The sequence below is a fragment of the Microcaecilia unicolor genome, chromosome 1 (assembly GCF_901765095.1).
Source record: "Microcaecilia unicolor chromosome 1, aMicUni1.1, whole genome shotgun sequence".
NCBI lineage: Eukaryota > Metazoa > Chordata > Amphibia > Gymnophiona > Siphonopidae > Microcaecilia > Microcaecilia unicolor.
The window spans coordinates 359,506,986-359,529,259 of record NC_044031.1 but is presented as its reverse complement, the minus strand read 5'-3'; the positions used below and the strand labels follow the sequence as shown (position 1 = coordinate 359,529,259).

The following is a 22,274-nucleotide window of genomic DNA, read 5'->3' as shown; positions in this document are numbered from 1 at the left end:
TACACTCCTAAAGTTGGCTGAAAATAGGGCACAAATTTAGGAGGCTAAATTAGGAGTATAAATTTAGGAGCTCAGCATTTTCTGAATATTAAGTCCTGTGTGTTTTGCATAGATAGCTGCTCCTCACATCATGCCATGAATATTTTAATACTTAGGTTTTGTAAAAAATAAGATTTGGTTAACAATCATTAATGGCATCTTTTCTGTATTTTTATGGAATAGATCTTAGTTCTAGAATGTTCCATTACCAACCAGAAACTTTATATTGTTTATTTTGGGACTTAGGCTTTTAGTGAAAATAGTTAGTATCTTTCTTCCTTACCCATTATTCCAGTTTGATAGATACCATAGAGAGACAAGCCTGTTGTTGCAGCATTCCATACTGTTCCAATTACAGCGTACAGAAGTATGGTTCCGAGATTTCCAAAAAACAGTCTGTTTGGCATAAAATATCCTGCATCCAGCACAATAGGGGGTAGCAAGTAGAAGAAAAACACAGTTGGTGTTAGGGTGAAAGAGGCAATGTGGTCTGCTGCCCATACTATTCCACCAAGAAGAAGACCAAGTACGATGAGCAGGCAGCTCTCAGGGACAACACGTGTGACTTTGTGGGACAAGTGGAACACTGTGAAGAAAAAAATGAAAAAGTATTTCAGGAAATCAGAAAGGTTCTTATTTAATATTTGACTGTTCTGTAAGTTGTGCAGGTAAATATCAGTTCTGCCTATGCCCTGCTCATTCCTCTCCCCTGTGAATGTGGAGGAGTAGCCTAATAGTGCAGTGGGCTTTGATCCTGGCAACTTGAGTTTGATGCCCACTACAGCTCCTTATGACCTTGGACAAGTCACTTAACCCTCTATTGCCCCAGGTACAAAAACTTAACATTGTAAGCCCTCTAGGGACAGAGAAGTACCTGCATATATATATATATATATATATATATATATATATATATATATATATATATATATATATATATATATATACACACACACACAGTGCTGTGCATGTCTAGTAGAGCTATAGAAATTATTATTAGTAGTAATATCATACACTAACAAATTGCTCTTATATGGAAGGCTGATCCCTAGCAACTGTACAACAACTGCCAATTTGAATCTGGAACTGGACAGGGCAGGAGTGTAGAGGGATCACTCTTGCTCCTTGCCACTGGACCACCAGGGTTCACCTCCAAATAAGTCACAAAGGTAGGTGGGAGATCCGGGGCTCGGCGAGGGTTAGGTTGAGGACAGGTGGCAGAGCCTGTACTTTGTGGGATGGACCTGGGAGGATAGGGGTTGAGGGCACTGGGAGAACTAATGGGGGGCTTGGAGGATGAGAAGAAATTAACAGGGGGACTGGGGATATCTGGAGTGCTGATCAGAGGTGGGGGATTGAGAGGGAGAGCTGATGGGGGGGGGGGGGAGACTGGGGAATCTATCTGTTGGAAGTTAGCATCTCAGCAGTGTTACATGCTTGGGCTGATAGCACAGAGAGCTCATGTGATCAGCCCAGGCATGCAACGCAGTACGCCTGCATAAACTGCTCATGTGGTAAATGCAGGGCAGATGCCGTGCATACCATCTCTGTATTTACCACATAGGCTTTGCACTTATCACAGGTACATGGGATCTCTGAGGGTGAGGAAGGGATGGATGGTAGTATGGATGGGCAGACTGGATAGGCCATATGGGCTTTATTTCTATGTTTCTAGATGATTGCTCAAGCTTCACTAAGACCTTCCTCAGGTCTTCCACATCTTTCAGGGTATCTACCCTGTTGTAGGTTTTGTACCATCCACAAAAAGGCAAACCTTTCCTGATGGTCCTTCTGCAATACCACTTACAAAATGTTGAACAGAACTGCAACACATCACGGGCTACCCACTTTTCCCCTTGGTCAGTTTCTACCCCAGTCAGTAACTTTAGAGCCCATGTCTTCAGTGCTTAAATTGTTTCTATGTTGTCTATTAAGACCTGTGTCAAAGGTCTTGCTGAAATCCATCCAGCAAATTCTTCTGATCTAATTCACTGGTCTCCCTGTCCAAAAAAATCAATCAAATTCTTCTGAGAAGACCTCCCTCTCATAAAAACATGCTGCTTTTGTCTTGTATTTCAAAAACGATATGATCCTCTATTTTAACAGGAGTTCACTGATTTAATCACTCATAATCAAGATGAGAGGAACTGGCTTGTAGTTCCCAATCTCCTCGTTACTTGACTTCCACTTTTATGAAGCGAAGTAAAATCACAACACCATGACTCCAGTCTTTTGAGTAACACTCCTATTTCTTATGTTTTGTTTTTCTAATTTCATAACGTTTTAATTAGCAGCACATAAGTATTGCCATACTGGGAAAGACCACAGGTCCATCAAGCCCTGCATCCTGTTTCCAACAGTGGCCAATCCAGGCCACAAATACCTGGCAAGATCCCCCCAAAATTCCAAACCTTTTATACTGCTTATCCCAGAAATAGTGGATTTTCCCCAAGTCCATTTAATAACGGTCTATGGACTTTTCCTTTAGGAAGCAGTCCAAACCTTTTTAAAACTCCGCTAAGCTAACCGCCTTTACCACATTCTCTGGCAACGAATTCCAGAGTTTAATTACACGTTGAGTAAAGAAACATTTTCTCCAATTCGTTTTAAATTTACTACATTGTAGCTTCATCGCATGCCCCCTAGCCCTAGTATTTTTGGAAAGCGTGAACAGACGCTTCACATCTACCCGTTCAACTCCACTCATTATTTTATAGACCTCTATCATATCTCCCCTTGGCCGCCTTTTCTCCAAGCTGAACAGCCCTAGCCACTTTAGCCTTTCCTCATAGGGAAGTTGTCCCATCCCCTTTATCATTTTTGTCGCCCTTCTCTGCACCTTTTCTAATTCCACTATATGTTTTTTGAGATACAGCGACCAGAATTTAACACAATATTCGAGATGCGGTCGCACCATGGAGCGATACAAAGGCATTATAACATCCTCGTTTTTGTTTTCCATTCCTTTTCTAATAATACCTAACATTCTATTTGCTTTCTTAGCCGCAGCAACACACTGAGCAGAAGGTTTCAACATATCATCTACGACAACACCTAGATCCCTTTCTTGCTCCGTGACTCCTAACGTGGAACCTTGCATGACGTAGCTATAATTCGGTTCCTCTTTCCCACATGCATCACTTTGCACTTGCTCACATTAAACGTCATCTGCCATTTAGACGTCCAGTCTCCCAGTCTTGTAAGGTCCTCTTGTAATTTTTCACAATCCTCCCGCGATTTAACGACTTTGAATAACTTTGTGTCATCAGCAAATTTAATTACCTCACTAGTTACTCCCATCTCTAGGTCATTTATAAATATGTTAAAAAGCAGCGGTCCCAGCACAGATCCCTGGGGAACCCCACTAACTACCCTTCTCCATTGAGAAAACTGACCATTTAACCCTACTCTCTGTTTTCTATCTTTTAACCAGTTTTTAATCCACAATAGAACACTACTTCCTATCCCATGACTCTCCAATTTCCTCTGGAGTATTTCATGAGGTACTTTGTCAAACGCCTTCTGAAAATCTAGACACACAATATCAACCGGCTCACCTTTATCCACGTTTGTTCACCCCTTCAAAGAAATGTAGTAGATTGATGAGGCAAGATTTCCCTTCACTAAATCCATGTTGATTTTGTCTCATTAATCCATGCTTTTGAATATGCTCTGTAATTTTGTTCTTAATAATAGTCTCTAACATTTTGCCCGGCACTGACGTCAGACTCACTGGTCTATAATTTCCTGGATCTCCTCTGGAACCTTTTTTAATAAAGTTAGTTTTTTGTTTTTTTTTTTTTTTTACATCTAGGACCTTCACCTTTGAATAAATCATCACTGCCTGTGTTCTAATATTAAACCACACCATTTGGAGATCACTGGATCCCAGATGATCACCCACTAAAACACTATGATATTATAAAAAGCAGTTTACCAGAAACTATACTTACTGCTGTGAGTTTGATTTCACCTTTATGTAATTTATGTCATCTATTTCATTTTGCCACCAACACTGACTGAGTATCTTTATATTATAGTTTCTAGCTTTGGCAAAACAGGGGCCCTTGTTGGGAATACTAAAGTTTGAAGAATTTCTTTGGATAATTTTTAGAATGACTTTCTTTGCCGCACTGGTAAATCCACATTTGAATATTGCCCTTCATCTGGAATGTTAAGCTAAGCTATTTTTTTCATGGTTGTTTGAACTTTGAAGTATATGTTTGAGACAGTTTTTGTTATCAGAAGAGTGGAGTTTTTCAATTCATGATTAAATCAACAATAAATATGACATAATTTGAATTTCATATATTCAACCTGCAATTATTAGCGCCTATCCTAGAACTATGTGAATACATAAGATGGCTGTGTAAAGGCACTCTGAATTTCAACTAGCTATTATATCTTAAAATAAACTGGTCTGGGTTTGGTTTAATCCTGCTTCTGAAAACTGTTTTTTTCCATAACCTTGTAATCAGCACTTAAAATGCACACAACTTTTTAATGAGCTCATTAAAATGAAGACTGAAGAAACTTTTCCCTCTCGGTAACTGAATTAACAACTACTGTTATGTTGACAGTTAAAAAGTGACCAGCATTTAGGAGAAAGAGGTCAAGGTTTCTACTTAGCATGAACTAAAGAACAAACAAGTACATTTCTGCCACATGACCAATGGCAAGAAATGGTTTAACCCATTGAGCATTTACCTATAATTTGACCAGTACCAATACATAAAAGCTTACTTCAATGTATGATAACGATGAAAATCTCTTGAGGTTCTCTATTTGCAATATCCTGGAGTCAACTAGATGGATGAATAGTGAAGATATTGAGGCAGCAGCATTTTTAATGGGATATATTAGTTTTAGGGTGTATAGATTTTTAAAATAAATAAATAAATAAATAAATAAGGGGGATTCAAATATTTAACTTGACCATGTAGGAAAAATGTTCTGCAAAAACCACTGATCCCTAAATCTTTTTGCACAATTATTCAGCTGTCACCTTGAGCTGTACAGCTCTGTTTGAAATTGTGAAAGCCCTGATTACAAATGCAAAACCTCCCCAATATTCCCCCTTTTCTTCTCCTTTCTTCTTTCATGTATTAACTCTCTCCCATCACTACTTTCTCTTATAGTTTTCCCTCACTCCCTTTTACACCAATATGGTCAAGACAAGCCAAACCACATGCATACTTACTTTGTTCTCTGCTTCTCCTTCTTATCTTTCACTGTATTGCTCCCAACTTTGCTCCCTTCATGCTTTTCAATGGCAATGTGCGCTCTCACAACTGTTCTTTCTTTCTTTATATATTCCCTATTTAGATTATCTAGGCAACGTACAAAAAAGCTAGCATTGCCCTCTCACCAACCTTTATGCTTATGTGGCCTCTACATACACACATAGATATCTAACACAGTAGCTCACCTCTTGTGTCCATTCAATCATTGTTGCTCCCCATTTCCCCAATATTAGGCCATCTACCCTGCCCCAGAAAATTTGTGTACACCTATCCTCTAATTTTACACCATAATCCCTGATTCCCAATTGACTCGCCAAACGCTTTCTTAACCATACCTCACTTCTGTTACTGTATTTCACTTTACATATTTCTCAACACAACTCAACAATTCACCTCCACTTCCTCACCCTGTAAAATTTCCGGGTCAAATTTGTCTTCCTCCCTTTTACTCACCAGCAAACGCACATACAATTGCACAGTCCATACAGAGCATCTCAATCTGGAGAGCAAAAATCATACAGAGACCAATCTGAAAGTGTTTTTTTTCTCTCTTTTGATAAATGCTAGTTTTTAGAGGAGACGAAGAAGATACTGTTCAGATGTCCCACAGACTGCACATCGTAAGCTACAGCTTTGCATCTTGTATTCTTCTGGAAGTGATATTATCACTACAGGGCCAGATAGAACCGATTCTTTGCACCAGAGGATGTAACCTCCTTGCTCCTCAGTCTTGGAAGTATGAAGGACTATCTCCCACCCTGGTTGGAAGAATATCTATGTGTTTCAGACTTGTTCACCATAATGCCAAAAAGGCATACAGCCAGGTCAGGGACTACCTAGAAAGCAGAGATGTCTCCTACATCTGTTGGCTTAAGCCCAAAATCTCAAGTAGCAGAAAACATCACTTCCTTTTCGGGCAGATTGCAGAAAACAAGAAAGGAAGGGGCTAGAGAAGGAATGAGCAATTGTTTCCTTCCATGCTGTCTTCTCTCCAGTCTTACTCCTTCCTAGAGAATGACATGGGGCCAAATTCTGTCCCTGCCCCCCAGTGGCGTAGCCACAGGTGGGCTTGGCTGGGCCAGGGCCCACCCATTTATGGCTCTGGCCCACCCAACAGTAGCACATGTTTAGTGGTAACTGGTGGGAATCCCAAGCTCCGCCAGCTGAAGATTTTCCCCTGATGGTAACGAAAACGCTACTCTCCATGACACCGGCACATGCTGAGTTTTCAGTGCATGCCTGCTGCCAAGGTGGAAAGAAGCGTTTTCCCACCAGCTGAGATAGGTTTTTTTTGGAGGGGGGTGGGGGAGAACACTTGGTGCCCACCCAATTCTTGCCTAGGCCCACCCAAAATCTGTTGTCTGGCTACGCCCCTGCTGCCCCCAGCCGTTCCCGCAAGCTCTGACCCCATCTGCACAAGCCTCGAACTGTTATGATTTTATATTTAAATCTTTGAATTAAAGTATAAAAAGGAACAATATTCTGTACAACTGTTATTTATAAAATCACAAACTTAGGTAAGTACAAAATTACACTACCAGCAAATAGAAAACAATAATACAGAACAAGGATAAAACAAACAAACAAACAAACAAACAAACAAACCCATACCATAACAACACTAACTCCCAGAGCAACAACCTTATCCATATTCCATCACTATAAATATTACACTGGGCCCTAAAACTCCAAAACACAGCCCACTGAGAAAAAGAACAAACAAGATCACCACATAGAAACTGCATGTTAGCAGAATACTAAATTTGGTCACATGCACAAAACACAGAGACCCTTGACAAATATAAAACAAGGGACCACACATCAATAATAGGCAAAAGAAACTGAATTGGAACCTCAAGAAATCAGACTCTGCATATATTAAAAAAAACAAACCAACAAAAGAAATAGAAACTGAATTGCGAGATTATGATATCAGTAATGTGCATTTCCAAAAACTGTCATATTACAATTAATACAAAATTCATAATACATTTTTCTACTTTTGTTGTGACCCCATCTCCTCCTTTCCAGTATTGCTCCCTGTGTCCCCACTCCCCATCTGTGTTTCCATCTCCCCCTTTTCCAGCATTATCCCCATGTCCCCTTCTCTATCTGCATTACACCCCCACCCCCCGGTGTCCCCATCTTCCATTTTCTGAAAATTGATCGAAGTATAATTTTCTTTTATCAGTCTCATTTCAGATTTGTTTCTATCTGCATAGGATTAATATTTTGCCTGCACAGTAATTCTCTGTGTATCATAGGGTCTTTTGATATTATTTAAGCCCTGATGCATGGCAATTTCATAGTACTATATGATCCAGAATCACACAGCTTCTTCCGAAAACTTATTTCCGCAGTTCACTTTAAAGGAGCATTGTAACACAGCAAACAAACCCCTAACTGCATCTCTCCTTCTTCCTTCTGCCCGCTGTCCCCCCAAAGTCAGTGTTCCTTAGTCACTACTGCCGGAGGACACTACAGGGGACAGTGGGCGGAAGAGAGACAGGCAGCGGCATCCTCCAAAATTAAAACTTGTTCCGCATGGATAGGCATTGGGAGGGAGTCAGGAGAATGAGCCAGATAGCCCGTCTCCAATCGCTCACTTCAAGAAGCCTCAAGCAGTTCACAGAACCTAAGTACCTCTTTGTGCTGGTCTCGTGGGAGAGGGTGCTGCAAGGGAGGTACAAAATAACATAGGATTGGGACATACGGTAAACTGACATGTTCCTCCCAGCTCCATCGTTGTCCTGCTCTGGCACTTGCTGAGCTCACTAGCATCGATGACTCGCCATACACTACTTGCTTACCATTGTCACAACACTCTAACCCACAAAATGGTGTGCCTTTGCAGAAGGCTATTTAGCAGTGTTGCAGCATTGGTGGGCAGTGTAGCTAAAGAAGAGTCCGATCATGGTACTCTTCACTGGTGATGTCATGCTTGGAGGGAGGGGAGCATTGCATAAACATCTCTAACCTGCCCCCTACCTAGCACATTAGTGCATCCAAGTCCTATCCGATCAACCCATGCCCTAAAGGCTGATCTGGTTTCCTTGCAGAAGGAATATTGATCACTGATCCTCTGACACTGATCGAATGATGCATAGACTTAACGCTACATATTGGCTCCTGATTTACCAAACGTAGTGACAGGACCTATAGTATTTGTCAGTGACTTGGGCAGACTGGATGTACCGTGCAGGTCTTTTTCTGCCGTCATCTACTATGTATGTTACTATGACTAAAAGTGTGTGTAACTGAGAGTGAATGGGTAGAGTTGAACAAGGTATGTAATTTGTCAGGGGGAGAGGGGGTGTCTGTGTATGACTCCTGATCCTAAATCCAGAGTTTATTTGTGCAGACTGAGTTGATATGATAATAGAGATCCACTTCAACAGCATCACACACAGGAGAGAGTACAGGCACCCATGGACACATTGCATTACTAGCGTAAGCATTTGATCTAGAAAGTCATGCCAAGCTAATATGCAGAACAGACTGCAGCTGGTCCTGTAATGCTGCCGGAGTGGTAAAATCATCAGTAAAATGCATGTTTTTTTACCACGGGAACAAGGCTTTTGCAAGATTTTGCAAGTTTTGCTGTTACCTCAGTTTACCACTTCTCCCCATCCCCATGTCATTCTGTATTCCTTCCCATCCTGTCAACATGCTGCAAATTTTCTGAATCAGGAGTGTGGTGGCGGTGGAGAGGACAACTGGGCTAGAGAAGAAACAATAGGTAACAAAAGATAGGGGGGGGCGGGGTCTGAAGCAGATACAACCTGCTGTTTGAAATTCTAGGACTCTGGTTTTTGACTCAGCTGAGAGCAGAGTAGAGATGAGGAAGAAGCAGCAGTGGTTCTATTGAGCTAATAGAGTCATGCAGTGGCGTAGCCAAGGGTGGGCCCAGGTGCACCCAGGCCCACCCACTTTGGGCTCAGGCCCATCCAGTAGCAGCACACTGTGTGGCTGGCAGGGATTCCCATGCCCCACCAGCTGAAAACTCCTAATGACTGTCCATCCTGCTTACCTTGTAAATAGCAGATCTTCGCCAGCAGCAAGCAGCGGCTGTTACATACGGCTCGCACCGGCCCCACAGCTTTCCGTCTGACATATTCCTGCCTATGTGGAAATAGGAAGTTGCATCAGTGGGAAGGCTGTGGGGCCAACATGAGCAGTGTGTATTAGTTGCTGCTCGCTGCCAGTGCAAATCTGCTATTTAAAAGATATGCGGGACAGGGGGGATATTTGAGAGACCATATGGCATGCAGGTGAGAGGAGAGACCAAATCACCTGTAGAATGGGGTGGGATTCTTCTGCCCACACCCATCTTGGCCCAGGCCCACCCAAAATTGGGTGTCTAGCTACGCCCCTGGAGTCATACACCAGGAAGCTTTATTGCCAGTGTGAGAGTCTCTCACAGCAGCTGAGTGAAGGCTGCAATGCAGGGGTGTAGCCAGACACCCAATTTTGGGTGGGCCTGGGCCCAAGATAGGTGGGTAGAAGAACTCCACCCTGTCCCACAAGTGATTTGGTCTCTCCCTCTATTTATTTATTTGTAGCATTTATACCCCGCTCCTTCCCGCTCGATAGCAGGTTCAGTACGGCTTACAATAAATGGGAACAATGTGTAACAGAGATAACACAATGTATGGATACATTACTTTACAGAGATAACAAGTTGTATAGAGAATGAGAAGATGAAGGGATATGGGGGCAGGATAAGGTGTGGTTAATGTTAGTGGTTTGGATTAGTGATGTAGTTTGGGTACTTAGATTAAGTTGGGTTGTTCGAATAGGCTCGTTTGAAGAGGTATGTTTTCAGCAACTTTCGGAAGGGTAGAAGTTCATTGGTTGTTCTAATGTGTCTTGGTGTGGTGTTCCAGAGTTGACTGTCTATCACGGAAAAGTTGGAAGCGTAGTAGGTTTTGTATTTGAGGCCTTTGTAATTAGGAAGGTGAAGATTAAGATATGTTCAAGAGGATTTGGTCCTGTTCTTGTCTGGGAGGTCGATTAGTTTGGTCATGTAGCTTGGAGATTCTCTGTGGAGGATCTTGTGGATCAGTGTGTGTATTTTGAAGTTTATTCGCTCTTTGATGGGGAGCCAGTGTAGTTTTTCGCGGAATGGTGTTGCACTTTCAAATCGTGATTTACCAAAAATTAGTCTGGCTGCCGTGTTTTGGGCGGTTTGGAGTTTTTTCAGGATTTGGGCAGTGCAACCAATGAAGATGCTATTGTAGTAATCGGCATGGGTGAGTACTGTGGATTGTACCAAGTTGCGGAAAGCTTTTTGAGGGAGGAATGCCATATGGCATGCAGGTCTTGCCTGCATGCCATATGGTATATCAAACATTCCCCCTCCTCCGCATACTAATACACACTGCTCATGTTGGCCCCACAGCCTTCCCTCTGATGCAAATTCCTGTTTCCACATAGGTGGGGGTCGGTGCAAACAGTATGTATCAGTTGCTGCTTGCTGCAGGTGAAGATCTCCTATTTACAAGGTATGCAGGAGGGACAGTTGTTGGGAGTTTTCAGCTGGTGGGGCTTGGGGATCCCTGCCAGCTACATCATAAGTGTGCTGCTACTGAGTGGGCCTGATCCCAAAGTGGGTGGGAATGGGCCCACCCTTGGCTACGCCACTGCTACAAAGCAGAGAAATATCCTGCAATGTTTCTGGAGGCATGAGGGGAGAGGCATGAGTGGAGACATGATAGAGGTACAGTATATAAAATACTGAGTGGAGTGGAACAGGAGGATGTGAAGCGTCTGTTCACACTTTCCTAAAATACTAGGACTTGGGGGCATGCGATGAAACTACAGTGTAGTAAATTTAAAACAAATCGGAGGAAATATTTCTTCACCCAACGCATAATTAAACTCTGGAATTTGTTGCCGGAGAACGTGGTGAAGGCGGTTAGCTTAGCAGAGTTTAAAAAGGGGTTAGACGGTTTCCTAAAGGACAAGTCCATAAACCACTACTAAATGGACTTGGGAAAAATCCACAATACCAGGAATAACATGTATAGAATGTTAGTACGTTTGGGAAGCTCGCCAGGTACCCTTGGCCTGGATTGGCTGCTGTCGTGGACAGGATGCTGGGCTCGATGGACCTTTGGTCTTTTCCCAGTGTGGCATTACTTATGTACTTATGTATTAGGGTAGGGGGAGAAGGGACACAGACAGGTTGAGCATGGCAGCTGTCCTGACAGCCCATTTCTGCCACTTTCCTTCTCTTGTTAAGTTTGTTGCAGCCAGTATGCACTGCTTTGTAAGTCTATAATTGCTCACACAGAGATGGAAGCAACTGAAGAAATGAATCAAAGACAACTAGATAACTGCAAGTGTACTAGAAACAAATACTAATGCAACACTCCCCCACCCTCCCATCCCCAAATTGCCAGTGTAGCCTAGGCAAAATCTATCATCTCTCCAAATCCAGGTCACTGCCTAGAGGATTATAATAAAAAATAGTAGATGATGGAAGTTAAAGACCAAAATAGTGTATCTAGTCTGATGGTTAGGGTTATAACTGCTCCCTTATGCAGGCTGCCAACTTCCTCTTCTACCCATGGCTTCCTTTAAGGTTAGAACTGCCATTTATGCATACTAAGAACGTAAAAAAGCCATCAGATCCAGGTCACAAGTACTCATCAGATCTCCAAAAGTGAATTTATTTCTTATAGCACATTTCAAGGGATAAGTGATGGCTTCCCCAAATCTACCTGGCCAATAAATTTTATGGACTTTCCCCCCAGAAGCTTGTACTATGCTTCTTAAGAGATTCAAATGTCATCTCATTCTTTTTTTATTATTTTTATAGCTGAAACTCTCAATGCTTGATTTTCATCCTCCTGCTTCTTAGGGATCCCACTTATTTCAAACTCTTTTTGTGTACATCCTCTTCTAATGGAGGGCATTCCAGGCATCCATCACTTTGCCCATGAAAAAAATGGTTCCTGCTGAGTATACCTTAACTTTTTTCTCTTTTAAGCTCTTTGGTCCAGGGACACTCCATGAATGGCTCTTTTGTAGTAGTAAGCTTTTCAGTCCAAGGTCCGACTGCTTTATTCCAACAGGCACTGGAATAAACAATTACAGCTATCAGTTATCATAGTCATTTCTTTGTCTCTCTCCTCGGCCTTCGATATGGTTGACCATTCACTAAACTTTCCCATCTTCAGTCTTTAGGCGTCCAGGATACAATTCTTTCTTGGTTTATCAACTGCTTCTCTGAGCATTCTTTTCAACTCTTTTATGGTCCTACCCTCTCTTTCTCCTACCCCATTCGCTTGGGTGTCCCTCAGGGGTCTATTCTCACAATCGTGCTCTTTAATGTCTTTCTCTCTCATTCGCTGTGCGAGAATTGCTAGTGCTGCTTTGTAAATGAAGCCTTTAGCCGATTAGTGCTGAATATTTGTGCTTAACCAGCTAAGTCATGTGACACAGCTGGTTAGCAGCTAGCAGCTAAGTGCTAATATTCAGCGGAGATAACCAGCTATTTTGTGCTGAATATTAGTGGTTAGCCAGCTACGCATTATTTAACTGGCTAGGAGCCATTTAATGATCCATTCTGATGTTAGTTCAATCTGAATAGGAATGTCTCACCTTTTCCTAGGGAGAGATCCTTCGGAGAGACATTTTCTTCCATGGCACACCTTTTAGTCCCTCTGCTGGACTGAGTCCACCATTTTCACATTCTCCAACTTACTCACTCTTACTCTCTCTCACACTCTTACTCTTTCACTCTCTCCCACTCTCTAATTCATATCCAAGATATCCCTCTCATCCCAATACAGCACGGACAACCCCACAAGTATCAACACCCCAGATTACACCCTCCCTATCTCAGAAAGCCTGAAACTCCTCGGCGTTACAATGGACCACAACTTAACACTAGAGAGCCAAGTGAAATCCACAACAAAGAAAATGTTCCACTCAATGTGGAAACTCAAACATGTGAAACAATTCTTCCCGAGGGAAACATTTTGCAACCTGATACAGTCAATGGTACTAAGCCATGTCGACTACTACAATGGTACTTATGCGGGATGCAAAGAACAAATCTTAAAGAAACTTCAGACCGCTCAAAACATAGCAGCTAGACTTATATTTGGAAAAACACAATTTGAAAGTGCAAAACCCTTCCGCGAAAAACTATACTGGCTCCCAATCAAAGAACACATTGCTTTCAAAATCTGCACCATGGTTCACAAAATTATCTATGGTGAAGCCCCGGGATACATGACAGACTTGATCGACCTACCAGCTAGAAACACATCCAAATCAACACGAACATATCTAAATCTGCACTACCCAAGCTGCAAAGGACTAAAATAAAAATCAACTTACGCATCCAGTTTTTCCTACATAAGCACATAAATGTGGAACGCATTACCGAAAGCCTTGAAAACGACATACGACCACCTAAACTTCCGGAAAACACTAAAAACTAACCTGTTTAAAAAGGCATACCCTACCGATCCAACTTAAATGCCTGATCTCTGCAACACAACAAAACTAAAGTATGTAATGGACATAACACAACTCTTCCACTGTACGATTCCCTAATGTGGCTGTGCCACACGATCTTTACCTACCACAACATCACTTTGTATTTGTTCACACCGGTGTCAGCAAACGCCCTCCGGTACTAAGTAAGCCACATTGAGCCTACAAATAGGTGGAAAAATGTGAGATACAAATGTAACAAATAAATAAATACATATAGCATTTGTCTCCATAGCCATTAATAATATGTCCTGTCATTGGCTGTTGACAGGCTAACATGGAAGTAATGGAGCTTGGCAATTCATGATTGGTCCAGCTTAATGAGGATTATGTCATGGGAACTGGTCCTATGATGCAGAGGCCTAGTCAGCTTAAGCATACACAACCCATTCTCTGATAGGTCCATCAAAGGGAAGTCTCTACAGACCTACCCTCTAACCACCTTCATGGGTGGGCATAATTATCCAAGATCATTGTAACCCTACCGACCTTGCATCAAGGTTGTTCTGTCCCATGATCTCACCTACAGTAAACAGTCCAGCTCCACGTTGCAATGCTCTTTGGTACACCTGCCTGGATCAATAATGTTGACAGCTTAATTCTCCCCAAAACACAGTTCAAGCTTGGTCTGGACAGCTAGGAAGGAAAGCCTAATTTAACCTAACTTCCCTATAGCCTATAGGCCCCAAACTGCTCCAAAACTTAACATAACATCTTCTCACAATGGCAGAGTTTAAAACCCCATTTTATATAGGACATCAAGTAGGACTCGGGAAATTCGCAGTTCACCAAGTATTTTACAAAAGGCTCTACTGAATGTGGAGCCTTTTCTAAAGTACTATAAGGAAGCTGGCATGTACAGCAGCAATAGCCATTTCACATGAAACAAGGGATAGCATTACTCCGGGTTTTGCAGATATAAATACCAGTAAACACGTGACAATCTTACAACATATGCGTGATTTAATGCCATGTAAATGCCGGATTGCCGGATTGTAAAAAACTTCATCTACAAGAGGTGCCAAATAAGAAGTGATGTCTCATGACCTCCTTGAGGACATAGGCATGTGAGCTCTGCAGTTGGTGTACCAGCAGTAATATTATGAATGGTACTATAAAATAAAACTACTGATACAATATTTGTCTTGTTTGTCTTGAAAAGACTATAAGCTCTGTTGAGCAGGTATTATCTCTTATGTGTTGTGTACAATGCTGAGTGCATCCGCTATTAAGATGGACTTGGGAAAATACACTGCTTATTTCTAGGATAAGCAGCATAAAATCTGTTTTACTGTTCTGCGATCTTGCCAGATACTTGTGACCTGGATTGGCCAATGTTAGAAACAGAATACTGGGCTTGTTGGACTTTCGGTCTGTCCTAGTATGGCAATACTTATGTTCTTATTTTTGTAGCGCTGTAGAAATAAATAGTAGTAGTATAGAATATTTCAAAATATTGAGAAAGAAAAAAGGGGTAGGTGAAAAAGTGTGTTATGTTGAAATGCTATAAGAAATAAGTCCTTTTAGGAAGTGGAGCAAAACATAAGCCACTTTTAAATCAGTAGTAATCTCAATATATTGTAATATTTTGCTTAATTAAGTGTAGATCTGTTCAGCACTGGTTGCTACAAAGTAGACCATATTCAATCAACTAATTACAAATGCTTCTAACTAGTGTTAAAGGTCAGCAATAACTCTGTGTAGTACTAGATGTAACAGTTCAAGCAACAATACTAATTCAACATAAATAGGTAGCCTGAGGTAGCCATACTCAGTATCAGCTGATCTTGGAATGCAATTTAAAATTAAGCATCACTTAAGACCAATCAACATTTTCCAGTTAGTGGTAAAAGGAAAATAAAATCCATCACCAATAAACAGCCTTTAGAACAAAAATGTAATTGTATAGCAGTGCTTCTAGTTATGTTTGAAGATTTGTGATCGTTTAAACAATTTAGCAGTGGTCATTAGAAATACTTAATGCGGTGCATTAGCAACAAATTGTAAATTCTTGAATGTAATGTAATGCAAATACAGAGAGGTCAGTGAAAGCCCTTTCCACACAGTTTTGCTTTGGATAATCATAACCAGAGCTTTTTTTGAGGGGGTACTCAGTACCGGTACCTTTTCCATTGTCTGCTAAAATTGACCCATGGACCCAAGTTTTAATGAAAGAGCTCAGGCTCTACATGCAAATTCTACTTTGTCATAGATTCTATGTCTGGTAGCAGGGGGCCTGGCTATTGTGGGATGGGTCCTCAGTGATCACCCCACCCCTAGCATTTGAGTACCGGCACCTCCTTTGCTAGAAAAAACGCACTGATCATAACAAACTGCACACGTAAAAGCTACCCATGGGGTTTGCCTAACCCCAGGTAGTTTCATTATTGCCTCTAAAATATCAAATATGTTATTGATCATAGTGCTCTATCTTAAATTCTATTGTTTTTCTCATATTTGAGTACCAATAGCCTGGAAGATAAGCAGGCTCAGTCTTGGTTACCAGGTGCCTGTGGGACTGTCAGTAAAAGGTCAGTATGGTATTGCTATGATTACCTAATCCTTATTGCTTTAATTCATTATCTTTCCTCTGTTGCTTGTAGTAACTGTTTAATTAATCTTGCATTCTTTTCCAAATAAATACAATCTGAAGTGTCCTTGAATACTCTTTTGAAGCATCTGATTTTCTTAGAAGGTAGGTCATTAATAAGAAATATTGATTAAATGTCTCACTGGGACCTGCTAGAGACCTAAAGTTAAATGGCATTTTTCACAAAATGGAAAGCACACCCTAATGAGGAAAATATGAATAAGCACAAGCACCGGCAAGTTAGATGTAAAATACTAATAAGGAAGACTAAAAGGGATTTTGAAAAGAACTTGCTGAAGAGACAAAAATGATACTAAAAACATTTGCCAAGTACTTTTGAAACAAAAAGCCCATGAGGGAGTCAACTGGACCACTAGATGATAAGAGATTAAAGAAATTTTCAAGGAAGATAGGCTAATAGCAGAAAAATGCAATTAATTTTTTTGTCATGGTCTTTACTGAAGATGATACTGGGGATCATTCCTATATTAGAGACCTACTTTGACGGTGATGATTCACAGCAACTACAATAAATCATTGTAAATCTAGAAGATTTTACAGATCATCAAGACTAGATAGTATTCACCCGGAGTTACTTAAGAGTACCTGCTACCCAGATAACTATCACTAACTGGGCAGATTATCTGGATAATGCACTGAACATCATGTCTGACTGCTTTGGCACTATCCAGGTAGTAACATTAACAACAAACAGTACTCCTATTCTATAAATGACAAAATCTTTATTAGTGAAAACAAACCAGTGCATTAAAAGCATTACCAAATACTATCCCTGCAACTCACTCACACTGCCCTCCACACCTTGACTTATACTCTGATCACACAGGGCCATGCCAACACGGTAAGCGGGGTAAGCATGGCAGGGGGGCGCCACCCTCTGGGGGGCACCGCCGCACCATGCTCACCTCGCTCGCCCTCCCGCTCCCATTGTTCAACTGCCCACCCTCTTCTCCCCCCCCCCCCAACATCCCTTTTCTTTTTTTTTCTTTTTAAATTTACCTCTGTGGCGGTCCAACAGCGCAGCGTCAGTGAAGGAGGCGGCGCTCCCGACGTCTCTAGCCTTCCCTTCAGAAGAAGGCGGAACACAGCGAAGGGATTCAAGGGAAGGCTAGAGATGTCGGGAGCGCCGCCTCCTTCACTGATGCTGCGCTGCTGGACCGCCACGGAGGTAAATTTAAAAAGAAAAAAAAGAAAAGGGATGTTGGGGGGAGAGAAGAGGGTGGGCAGTTGAACAATGGGAGCAGGAGGGCAGGGGAGAGAGGAGCATGGATGCGAAGGGGGGGGGGAGAAGAGGGCGGGCCAGGCCAACTGGGACATGGGAGCAGGAGGGCAGGGGAGAAACGAGCATGGATGTGAAGGGGGAGAGGAGAAGAGGGTGGGCCAAGCCAACTGGGACATGATGGGAGTGGGAGGACAGGGGAGAGAGGAGCATGGATGCGAGGGGGGGGTCATGGAAGGGAGAGAGGGGAATTGCTGGATAGGGAATTTGGGATGAATGGAGGGGACAGAGGAGCATGGATGGGAGGGCAGGGCTCAGGGAGAGAGGGGAATTGCTGGAAAGGGATGAATGGAGGGGGCAGGGGACAGAGGAGCATGGAGGGCAGGGCTCAGGGAGAGAGGGGAATTGCTGGATAGGGATGAATGGAGGGGGCAGGTGACAGAGGAGCATGGGTGGGCATGGATTGGGAGGGCAGGGCTCAGGGAGAGAGGGGAATTGCTGGAAAGGGATGAATGGAGGGGGCAGGGGACAGATGGGCATGGATGGATATGGATTGCAGGGCAGGGAGAGAGGATAATTGCTGGATAGGGATGAATGGAGGGGGCAGGGGACAGAGGAGCATGGATGGGAGGGCAGGGCTCAGAGAGGAGAAATTGCTGGACATAGAGGGGAGGGAAGAGAAATGAAGGAGATGAAATGAGGGAAAAGGAAGAGAGGAGAAAAACTGCACATAGATGAAGAAAATAGGCAGAAGCTGAGGACCAGAAATGAAGAAGAAAAGAGGAAAGGAAAGAAATAAATGGAAACGGAGTTAAGAGGACAGATAGCAGCAGAATCAGATACTGGGCCAGCATGATCAGAAAAAGAAAGTCACCAGACAACAAAGGTAGAAAAAAAATCATTTTATTTTCATTTTAGTGTTTGGAATATGTCCACTTTGAGAATTTATATCTGCTATCTTATTTTGCAATGTATAGCAATTTGTTTCTAAGAATATTGCTGACAATTCCTGTCAGTGTGGCAAGTGGTGAGCAATCATTTTCAAGGGGGGGGGAGGGGCGCCGCCGCCGCCAACTGATAGTCTGCAGGGGGGCGCCAGAGACCCTAGGCAAGGCCCTGTGATCACATATGTAAATCCCACACAGAACATTGAACAAAAACCCTAAATTGCAGCCTCTGTGTATCACCAGAGCACAATCTCAAAAAAGATCAGTCAGTGAGCCCTAAAAAAAAACAAGGGCACACAAAACCCAGTTCTTAATAATCACAGCAGATATTGAACGTTACTGATCTTTGTATCCAACAAGTTCTCAAGTGAAGAAAAAAAAAACTCCACTGCAATATAAAGCCACTGTTCTTATCCCTGTGATAGGGGAACTTTGGAGTACACCAACTATGTGGGTTTAATTTACCTATCCCTGGAAGCCTCCCACTGACCTGAAGCATTCTTTGGCTGCCTTTAATTTAAAGGTTTGACTGTGTGCAGGAGGATCACAGAAGATTTGTGTGACTCTGCAATTCCCAGTGTTTCCCTGTGGTTTTTTATCACAGGGCTAAGAACAGTGGCTTTATATTGTAGTGGAGTTTTTTTTTCTTCACTTGAGAACTTGTTGGATACAAAGATCAGTAACGTTCAATATCTGCTGTGATTATTAAGAACTGGGTTTTGTGTGCCCTTGTTTTTTTAGGGCTCACTGACTGATCTTTTTTGAGATTGTGCTCTTGTGATACACAGAGGCTGAAGAAACTGCAATTTAGGGTTTTTGTTCAATGTTCTTTGTGGGATTTACATATGTGATCAGGGTATAAGTCTGGTGTGGATGGCAGTGTGAGTGAGTTGCAGGGATACTATTTGGTAATGCTTTTAATGCACTGGTTTGTTTTCACTAATAAAGATTTTGTAATTTATAGAATAGGAGTACTGTTTGTTGTTAATGTTTTAGGTACCTCCTATTATATATATATATCCCCTATTAGGATTAAGATACTATCCATGTAGTGTCAGGAAAGTCCAGGGTTGGGCTACGTTATCTGGATATCTTCCAGGGTCAGTATTTGGGCATGGCCCACCACTGAATATCCAGTTATGAAAAAAAAACCTGTGGTGACTAACATATGAACAGCCACAATTCCTGAGAACTAGAAGGTGGGCTAATTTAACACCAGTTTTTACATAGGGTTCCAGGGATGATCTGGGAAAATAGACGTGTGAGCCTGACATCACGGCCAAGCAAAATAGTACAAGGTATTAAAAAACTAACAGATAAGTGCTATTAACCACTATTGTTCCCTCTAAACTGAGCAGCAGTCCTCCAACTGCATTGCTGGGGCCCTTTTGCAAAGCGGTGGTAGGGCTACTGCATGCCAAATCGACACTGGTGCCTGGTTAGTGCGCCCACCAGGCAGTAATTTTGAAGTTGGTGTGCACTGTTTCCCACAGTAATATTTTCTATTTTCTACAGCAGGGGGCGTTCTCAACGGTAATTGGCAGCGCAGCCACATTGGCACGTGCTGCATGAGTACCATGCATGTAGCATGTGAGCCCTTACTGCTAGGTCAATGGGTGGCGGTAAGGGCTCAGGCAGTAAATAGACGCATGCTACTTTTCATTTTAGTGCACAGCCATTTACTGCCCCCATTTAAAAAAGCCTTTTTTTTCCCAGCCGCAGTAAAAAATGGCCCAGCACATGCCAAAAACACCCACCCACACTACCGCAGGCCACTTTTTACTGCAGCTTAGTAAGAGGACCCTTCAGTTTTGTGTTTTCAATTGCTAGGAACAGGCAGATTCCCTGAAGTCTTGCATAGCTTGCCTGTCCCTCACTATTGAAAATGTGATGATGAAACAGCACCACCCACTGGCAGGACTGTAGGTGGAAAAGGACTCCTGCTCACCTTAGAGGGAACTGTGCTGACCAAGATATTCAGAGCCCCTATCCAGATAGTACCTCTGAATACCCTTACAGATCATCTCTGTACTATGTGGAAAGCACTTGGGAAGGGTGTGGGTGGAGCCAGGGTGGGCCCAGAACTTATATGGACAGTGGCAATATTCAGCCTGCTCTCTGGATATGTTCCACAGCTGACTGCCTATTTAGCACCAGCCACTAGCCAGACAGTGGTGCTGAATATCCAGATATATTTTTGACCACTGCAACCAGCGTTTACAAAAAATGATGACCACAATGGCTAAATATTGACCCGTAAATTATTGATCATATAGATAGATATGGCTTAAGGGAAATGTTAGATATCCATTAATCCCCAGATTCTATACAGCTTGACCGATATTGCATGTGCAAATCCAATCAGTGCTAATAATTGCCACTTAACAATTATTGACGTCATTAATTAGAATTTACATGCACAACTTGCTAAGCGTATTCTGTAAAGTGGTGTGTGTAAGTTCTAATGTGCACTGCCAAAAGGGAGCATAAATGGATGCACCTAGAGTTGGAGGCACAGGCATGGCTGCTAGGTGTATTCTATAAACTGCACCTAAATCTAAGCATGTTTTTTTTTTTTTTTGCTATCTTTTTCTTTTAATGTAGGCACAGGAAATAAAAAAGATTTTAAATGCTCCCAGGTTTCAACCTAATTCATGTTTAATGTGGGATATAAATGTATGGTTTAACTTTTTTATTGATGGCACGCAACACCACATTTTAAATGTCAATAAATATATATCAAATATAAAACTTTGCGGTCCTTAACAAACAATTGGATAAAGTGTCATCAAATTTTACATAGATTTTTATCTAAGCATAGTTTATAGAATACCTCTAAGTGGAAATATTTTGCACCAAATTTACAGGTGCCATATATAGAATCTAGTCCTATGTGGAGAATGTTTTTGAAATATTTTATTCTGTAATCCACCATGTACTGATGGATAAGCTTAATATAAGTGTACTAAACTAATGTAAATTTAGTTAAATTAAGTCTTGCTTTACGAATTTATTAGACTATCTGCATATTGCAGGTGTACAAACATGTGGGTAAAAGAGAACCAGTTGATGTGGCGGAGCATTTTCGATATAAAGTCCAAATCTGACTTTGAACGTTTTGCGGAAAATGTTCAAAAATCCAGTAGTGAATATGGCCATTTTCAGAACAGAAAAATGTCTATCTTTGTTTCAAAAATGGCCATTGTTGTGCTCAGTACATCTATCTTTTTAGACCATTTTGGGGAAAAAAAACACCATGTAAAAAACAAACAAAATCAAGCCATTGGCATATAGGAGGAGGGAGCATTTTTAGTAGACTGGCCATGCATACATCCCAGTAGAGAAGTGGGGCACCCTAGCGGCACTGAAGTGGACTTCCCATTAAAGCTCCCAGGTAAACAACTCACCATTACTACTACTACTACTACTTAACATTTCTAGAGCGCTACTAGGGTTACGCAGCGCTGTACAAATTAACAATTAAGGACGGTCCCTGCTCGGAAGAGCTTACAATCTAAAGGACGAAATGTCAAGTTGGGGTAGATAAGTTTTCCTGAGAAGAGGTGTAGTGGTTAGGTGCCGAAGGCGACATTGAAGAGGTGGGCTTTGAGCATTGATTTGAAGATGGGTAGGGAGGGGGCACAGCGTATGGGCTCAGGGAGTGTGTTCCAGGCATGGGGTGAGGCGAGACAGAAGGGGTGGAG

The 22,274-nt window shown here is 42.1% G+C and overlaps 1 protein-coding gene across 1 annotated transcript in view; it reads right to left on the bottom strand.

Moving 5' to 3' along the window:
• The window catches only part of SLC9A3 (solute carrier family 9 member A3), a 412,188-nt gene that overhangs the window by 248,023 nt on the left and 141,891 nt on the right, over positions 1 to 22,274 (bottom strand). Inside the window, exon 2 of the mRNA XM_030209723.1 lies at positions 323 to 625. Within this exon, the coding sequence (XP_030065583.1) occupies positions 323 to 625 (303 nt within the window). The remainder of the gene's footprint in view (positions 1 to 322; positions 626 to 22,274) is intronic.